General features: G+C 42.0%; 1 protein-coding gene across 1 annotated transcript in view; it reads left to right on the forward strand.

The window, feature by feature from the left end:
* Nucleotides 1–1672: 1672 nt before the first annotated feature.
* LOC110523777 (ran-binding protein 3-like) overlaps nucleotides 1673–8492 on the forward strand; it is an 18587-nt gene continuing 11767 nt past the window's right edge. The window contains 1 exon segment of the mRNA XM_021602789.3: nucleotides 1673–2125. Within this exon segment, the coding sequence (XP_021458464.3) occupies nucleotides 1915–2125 (211 nt within the window). The 5' untranslated portion in view covers nucleotides 1673–1914.

The raw sequence follows: 8492 nt of genomic DNA on the forward strand, positions 1-8492 counted from the left end.
GTGTTATGCATCTACTAATATGAATCAACGCTCTGTGTAACCATATATGCTGTAGTGTCAATAATAAATAAGTAGGACAGCTACTATGGGAACTTGGGAAGAATGGGAATAAAGTTGCAGCACAAGGTGAAGTTGCCAGCAGCACTCTTTGCTCTCATAAAGCAAAGGCTACACAGAGCACTTATCCTTATCCTGTTTCTCCCTCATGATTTGGGGAAAGAATCCAACAACAATTGAAAGCAAGCTCGCGTTGGACATTTCCCAAAGTTCAAGCTAAGCATATTGCAAAAGTCCAAGCCAAAATAAGGCATTATACGAAAATACTTAGAGGTTGCTCAACTGCCATCCAAAAGGTTAGAGAGATGCATATAACTCAATTACAGTAGGCATGGCTTCTCATTCCCTACAGTCTTTATCATTATTATTATTTTTACCTATTTCGTTACTGAAAAAGACTATTCTGTGTGACCTACTTGGATTCGGGTGATCTTGGGCAAAGTTCCATAAGAGTGGGGTGATAAGGCAATAACACATTGAGCAGGGATCATCAACTAGATTCGGCGATTTTTTTCTTGAGCGGAAGGTCGGGGGCCCGGAACATAATTACATACAATTTGTAGACTGCAAAATGACCGAGAGAAGCCGAAACAGATATCCTATTTGACTAAAACTTAATCATTTCACATCTTGCTTACGTTTGTATAAGATCACCTGTCTTTCTCTCTATTATGTGTGGGAATAGTTGGGAACAGATTCCTGAAATTAAAACACCTGGAGCTGATTTCCTGGTGGGGTTTTTTTTACAGTCTTTAAGTCCAACAATGAAAAAAGTTGTTTTGCTCAGTACTTGGGGGGCCAAATAAAACCAACCGTGGTCATCAGTTGGGGAACCCTGACATAGAGCATCATGCCCATGTTCATTCATGTTTTTTATGGAGCAAAACCTTTGGAATTTCCACAGTGACAAATGTACCTTTTTTTTTGTCAAAAGAGAGTTTAGGCACTTCTAGAGCAATGGTAGATACATGCTATTTTCTTGATGTGGTATTATACTTCCTCAATTATGAGTCACATAATGAAGGAGGTATAATACAACATAAAGAAAATATACTCATAAAATGTAATCTTATCTTTAAATCATTTAACCACTGCAATATCAATAGTGATATATTAGCAAAGATAATCTTCTTTGCTTTATTTAATTGGGCTCCTGAGTGGGGAAGAGGTCTAAGGCGCTGTGTCTCAGTGCAAGAGGTGTCACCATAGACACCTTGGTTCATATCCAGGCTGTATCACAACCGGCCGTGATTGGGTGGCACAGTGTTGTCCATGTTTGGCCGGTGTAGGCTGTCATTGAATATAATCATTTTTCTTAACTGACTTGCCTGGTTAAATAAATAAGAAAATTACTTTACCATTCGTTTTGACTGAAGTAGGTCCTTTGCATATCTGCTCCAGTTATCCTGTTATAGTATTACTTGCCACGTGCTCTTTTGGAGTAACTAACTATGTTGGTATAGATATGGATTCCAATCTCTAGATGCTTTCCGTTAAGCTTATCTGTTTTTTTAATGCCATTTAGAGTGCATTCATTTAAGTACAGTTACCACAGCACTATAAACTGGTTGAGGGGGTTAACCCGGCTTATGTCGCTCACCACGCCCACATTTTCCAAGCAGACAGGAGCCACAATGTGGCGCACGCTCGGTAGTGAACACGGTATACGACTGTTCATTCATAAACACAGCGAAGGCAAACTGACTGACAGTTGAATCGAGAGTAAGAAAAACAACAATTCCGGACAATCAAGCTTTTGACACCAAGAGAGCAAATCACCACTTTTATCTGGGCGTTTCTTCCTTTTCTTGAGGTTGTGTTTATTTCACTAGTTTGTCACAGCTTCAGATCCGAAGAATGAGAGGGAATCTTTCCCAGAACGAAGATATTTCAGCGTATTATTCAATGATGCCAGTCTCGGACTTCCATGAAAATGTTCCCTGTACGGTGGAGCCCGCGGAGAGTGTCTGTGGAGCGGCAGAACCTGTCACCTCTAGACCGCGGATGGGGAATACCTCTCTGGCGCAGGATAGAGGATGCGCGCAGGACGTAGCTGAAGAGTTAAAGGGTAAAGTTGTAATTTCATCTCACTTTTTCAATAGTCACTTAAACAGGTCTTGACTGTTAGATAATAATCTAAATGTAATTGTATACTTAAGACAAAAATAAATGTATTGTCATAACGCTACACAGTACTGTTATTCCCTATATTCTCAATGTGACAAGCCTTTTAATAGGCCCTGCTGCAAAAATTTTACCTTTATTTAACCAGGTAGGCAAGTTGAGAACAAGTTCTCATTTACAATTGCGACCTGGCCAAGATAAAGCAAAGCAGTTCGACAGATACAACGACACAGAGTTACACATGGAGTAAAACAAACATACAGTCAATAATACAGTATAAACAAGTCTATATACAATGTGAGCAAATGAGGTGAGAAGGGAGGTAAAGGCAAAAAAGGCCATGGTGGCAAGGTAAATACAATATATCAAGTAAAACACTGGAATGGTAGTTTTGCAATGGAAGAATGTGCAAAGTAGAAATAAAAATAATGGGGTGCAAAGGAGCAAAATAAATAAATTAATTAAATACAGTTGGGAAAGAGGTAGTTGTTTGGGCTAAATTATAGGTGGGCTATGTACAGGTGCAGTAATCTGTGAGCTGCTCTGACAGTTGGTGCTTAAAGCTAGTGAGGGAGATAAGTGTTTCCAGTTTCAAAGATTTTTGTAGTTCGTTCCAGTCATTGGCAGCAGAGAACTGGAAAGAGAGGCGGCCAAAGAAAGAATTGGTTTTGGGGGTGACTAGAGAGATATACCTGCTGGAGCGTGTGCTACAGGTGGGATATATACTTATGCCCAAAAAATACATAGATTTCGAAAAAAAAACAATTTTTTACTGTGTCACATATCATGTGATCATCTTTGCTCTTACAGTAGTGACATTTACATTTAATCCTATGTAACAGTATTGCTTCTGTTCCTCTCCGCCCCAACCTGGGCTGCACACATCAACAACAGGCACCTTGGAAGCGTCGTTACCCATCGCCCCACAAAGTCCGCGGCCCTTACAGAACAAGGGGAACAACTACTTCAAGGTCCTCAGAGCGAGTGACGTCACTGACGCGCACCACCGCTAACTAGCTAGCCATTTCACATCGCACACACACACACACACACACACACACACACACACACACACACACACACACACTGTAACCTGATGCAGTATCTCTAGGGTTCTTGTTTAACTTCATAGAGTACACAAGCTTAGACTTTCTGTGGGCTCTGGTCAGGTTCTTATCTCAGGCCTGTAAAAGGTGGGAGGTATCAGTAAATACACTATATATACACAATTATGTGGACACCCTTTCAAATTAGTGGATTCGGCTATTTCAGTCACTCATGTTGCTGACAGCTGTATAAAATCAAGAACACAGCCATAGACAAACATTGGCAGTAGAATGGCCTTACTGAAGAGCTTAGTGATTTTCCAACAAGTCAGTTCGTAAAATTTCTGCCCAGATAGAGCTGCCCCAGTCAACTGTAAGTGCTGTTATTGTGAAGTGGAAATGTCTAGGAGCAACAACAACTCAGCCGCGAAGTGGCAGACCCCAAAAGCTCACAGAATGGCAGAGCCAAGTGCTGAAGCGCGTATAAAATTGTCGGTCCACGGTTGCAACACTTACTACCAAGTTCCAACTGCCTCTGGAAGCAATGTCAGCACAATAACTCTTCATTGGGAGCTTCACAAAATGGGTTTCCATGACGTTCTCTGGAGTGATGAATCACTCTTCAACATCTGGCACTTCGTTGGACGAATATGGGTTTGGTGGATGCCAGGAGAACACTACCTGCCCAAAATGCATAGTGCTAACTGTAAAGTTTGTTGGTAGGACCCTTAATTCCAGTGAAAGGGAAATTTTAACGCTACAGCATACAATGACATTCTAGACGGTTCTGTTCTTCCAACATTGTGGCAACAGTTTGGGGAAGGCCCATTCCTGTTTCAGCATGACAACGCCCCTGTGCACGAAGCGAGGTCCATACAGAAAGGTTTTGTTGAGATTGGTGTCGAAGAACTTGACTGGTCTGCACAGAGCCCTGACCTCAACCCCATCTACCACCTTTGGGATGAATTGGAACGCAGAGTGCGAGCTAGGCAGTATCGCCCAACATCAGTACCCATCCTCACTAATGCTCTTGTGGCTGAATGGAAGCAAGTCCTCATAGCAATGTTTAAACATCTAGTGGAAAGCCTTCCCAGAAGAGTAGAGACTGTTATAGCAGCAAAGGGGGTATCAACTCCATGTTAATATCCGTGATTTTGGAATGAGATGTTTGACGAGCAGCTGTCCACATACTTTTGGTCATGTAGTGTAGCTGATCAATCAGCACTGATGATATCGCTGATGAGAGCTTCCACACAACTATGAAGCATGGAAGCTTTTTTAGAGCATCCCTCTGGCTGTAAAGATAAACAATTGGCATGCTGATTTTATGGGAAATGATGCAGCAGGATGAATGTATGGTTCAGTAAATGAACTGATTTATAATACTGCTTGGATCTTAATAAATCTTTTCTTGTTGATGCTCTTGAACCAAGCCTGTAAACCACTTAAGGTTACAGAGTCCACTTATTTAAACAAGAACCAGATCAGGCTAGCTAATTCTACACCATGCCCAATGCCTAGCCACTTTCTCAAATTCGAGCGTGAACCCCCCCCCCCCCACCGTCCTCCATAACCAAACTCCAGCCCCTCTCTCCCCTATAGTGTCATGTTTCAGACTGAAGATATGAAAACCCATACTAGATCATTCTATTGCAACAAGGAAGTGTTTTGTCAGGTCAAAAAAAAACATCTGCAAGAGAAGCAGAGCGTTTTCAAGGTTTCACAGGGTTCTGAACGAGAGATATTTAGCATTTACTGTACTTTCAATGATAACCCATTCCCAGCTGTTTGCTGTAAGGGAGACAATAAGCATGGTGAGATAAGTGTTGAGGACGAGGCCATCAAGGTAACCAAATTATTAAAGATTTGTTCAACAAACCATCGTTAAATTATGATTCCTGATTTTCCCAGGAAAATCACATGCTCAGACCTTGTTTTCCCCTACGTTCCCAGTAAAAGTCTGTTTTCATCTAAAGCTGCAAAGCTAACAAAGTTATGACAAGTGATTAATGAGCCTGTGACTGAGATCTCAGTGAGTTAGATATTCTCGTGCCCATAGTTGGAGGTTGTAAGTAGCCTCGCATTCTTATGGGGCGAAGCACTCTGTTTAATAGCCTGTTAGAGGCCCAGTCTGGCTTATCCCCCAGCAGTCAGAGAGCATCCAGGGGGGTCTCCAGGACTGTCTGTGTGTTTAGATTTGTAGACCCTTTGGAGGGGGTCCTTGGCTGGAATCTGGGGAATCAGCAGAGCCACGGTTTTCTTGCAGTATTTCCTGTTCTACATTAGAATGATACCTCAAACTTTTTCCTTAAACGGTATCTAGTCCCTATGCACAATTAGGAAAGCCGTCTGTCTTTTATCAGGAAGAGTAAGATAGAGGCAATTCCACGGTGACAGAGAACATTTGACAAAAACACATTTACTTGAAGAACAGCGCAGATGCAAAGTTTGGTAACAGACTGACGGTTTGTGCTGTTTTGTGTGACGTCATTCTGTTACCGAACACTGCATCGACACTGTTCTTCAAGTAAATGTGTTTTTGTAAACATTTCTGTGGAAATTGTTAAAAAATAGTCCTTTTGCATAGAGTTGGTTTGTTTAACTTTGCAATCATTGGGTTTTGTTTGACATACATTTTAAAATGAAAAATCTGAGTCTTAGCATCACTCGGTTACTGTGGAATTGCCCATAGTTCATTATGAGATCATAGTCGTTCTGTACAACAGAGCTAAATTTAACTGACATGCGTGGAGTGTTTGTGTGCAAAGCAATTAACATATATTGGTGAGTGACACTTATTAGTTGTGGCCAGTTGCTGCTGAAATGCACACTGTAAATATGATTTTGTTAAGTTCACGAATCCAGAACTCACATTCTTGTATTAGAAGATGAATGCTGTTTTTGTCTGACTAGTTTATATCCATGTCTGTAACCATCTGCTTGCCCATTATGCTGTGATGCAGCTGTATGCTGGCCATGTTTTCTGTTTGTGGTCTTTCATGTTGGTTTTTCTAATGTAATCCCAGCTGCCTAAATGAAGCCCAGATGTACTGCTAGACTGAGCTATTGGTGTGTTCTTGTTTGGGCGATCTGAGAACAGTTATTGTAACCACTAACCACTGCAACCCCAATTGGGCCCGCAGCCAGCAAGTGTGTGAATAGAGGCTCTCTTTGCATGGAACATGTGACAGTGGGTACGCTCTATCAGGGGGAAGACAGGGGGAAGCAAGGCAGAGTTATGAGGGGGATGGTGGCTTGGTGGGGGTGGGCCCTCTGCCCCTTTAAATGAAATGTTTCCAGATTTCTTTGAAATATGACCTAAAATTACTTATTTTTTTTATTACAAAAAAGTGTAATTAAGTATGTTAAAAAAACTGCTTTTCTGTGTTGGAATGGTGTGGGCGTACCCCAAGAAAAGAACGGTGTGGTCGTATACCCTTGATAAAAAAATATTTATGCGAGTAGACCCCTGATTGGCCAGCTCATATTTGTGACCAAAGCATACTGTAAATTGGAGAAAACCTCAGGAGTATGACAGTTTGAGGTGGGGTTTTCTCCAATTTACAGTATGCTTTGGCCACAAATATGAGTATAGGAAGAATCAACAACATTATTAGGTATGAGACAACAGAATATGAACTTTTAAACGTTAGATTTTCACTGGACAGTTTATTTAACCCAGACTAGCCCCTGAGTGGCATTCTGGAGTCCAGAGTGGCCCAGTCTGAGGCAGCTTAGGGTGAGTGCCCCCTCCTCTCCCCCATTCCTGCTCCTAACAGAGTCAAGGACATTTCTGAAACTGTGCATGTGTTTGTGTGTGTTCAATGGGCTCTCCTCTGGGTATCTTTGTCAGGGCAGAGGTTTGTGGAGCCAGTTACAGCTCGAAGAGAAGCACACTGCCTCTCTACAGTTCCATTACATTAACCCTAGCAGAGGACAGAGAGACCATACTTTAACAAACAGTTCCAATCTTTTACCTGTGTATTCCAAAACCAGGAACTAGGGAACATCAAACAATAATATTTAATACAAAATCTGGATGAAAAATTGATTTTAACCAAATTAAAGTATTACCCATGGAAAAGCTACATGGATCGCTTTGAGTAGGCTTACTGTTGTTTTTGCCTCTGCTGCTGAAAGGCTCTGCTAAAGCAGTGTGAGGTATCTACAGTAAAGACAAGTTAGTGTTTCTTCCTTATACAGTGTGAAATAGAATGATTTAGCTGTGAGTCAGTACAAGTGTTTGGCCTATGTAGGCCTGTACCACATGGCTGTACCGTGTGGTTATTGTTTCTGCAGGGTGGATTAGCTGTGCGGGCATGAATCTGTGCGCATGCGCGTGCTGTGTGTGTTTCTGCCTGTGCTAATCTCCGAGCCCGGATGCCTGGTCATCACAGGGTTGGATGGAAGACCAACGTGACTGAGGGAGAGCACAGCACACAGATCCCATGATGATTCAGCCATCCATCATTCTCTCTGCTGGGTTCTTCTGACCTTGGTGTCGTTCAGCTAGTACACACACACACACACACACACACACACACACACACACACACAAACACAAGGCAGACATAACTGAAGGAGATCAAAACACAACGACACACACATACAGCTTGTCCTGTAGCAGGGCTGAACACATCTACAGTAGCAACTATCTCTGTTGTGAAGTGAACTGCTTTATCAAAGGGCAGCTTTGTCTTGGTTGGATCTCATCATGATAGATGCGTTCATTCACTATGAGAGGTCTCAGGAATGATTCACTTCTGCGCTGAGCATGGACAGGGCATGTGCATCTCTACTGACGTCACTCTTCATAGATCACCATTGTGTGGTCCTCTTCTCTGAGTGACTGGAGCTTGCCACTGCCAGATTGCAGTGCTCCTTAGCCTTTTCTACCAGAGACAGGCATGTAAGGGGTTTTTCTGAGGATCACTTTTAAATATAAACTTGAACTTGAAAACGTATTAAGTTATGTCATTAACTTAGACAGACCTTGTCTGCAATATTCCAGGGAATTGTCAGAGTGCGTGCTCTTTTAAGCTCAAAGGAAGCTAGCTTCTTTTCTTTTTAATTTCCTATTTGGCAACAGTTTTAATAGTGTTTATTTAATACCCTCCTCTCGAACTTATGTAATGACCCTTGTAATCCGTGATGTGGAAAATAATCGTATTTCATAAAGAGTTGGCCTGCCTGCTGCTCTCTGGCGTTAGCCTGACAGTGCTTATTGGAATTGCTCATGACGTGTGATACGTAGGGCCCTCGGCC

This window comes from Oncorhynchus mykiss, chromosome 5, assembly GCF_057628025.1.
Source record: "Oncorhynchus mykiss isolate SJ-2025 chromosome 5, ASM5762802v1, whole genome shotgun sequence".
Classification (NCBI taxonomy): domain Eukaryota; kingdom Metazoa; phylum Chordata; class Actinopteri; order Salmoniformes; family Salmonidae; genus Oncorhynchus; species Oncorhynchus mykiss.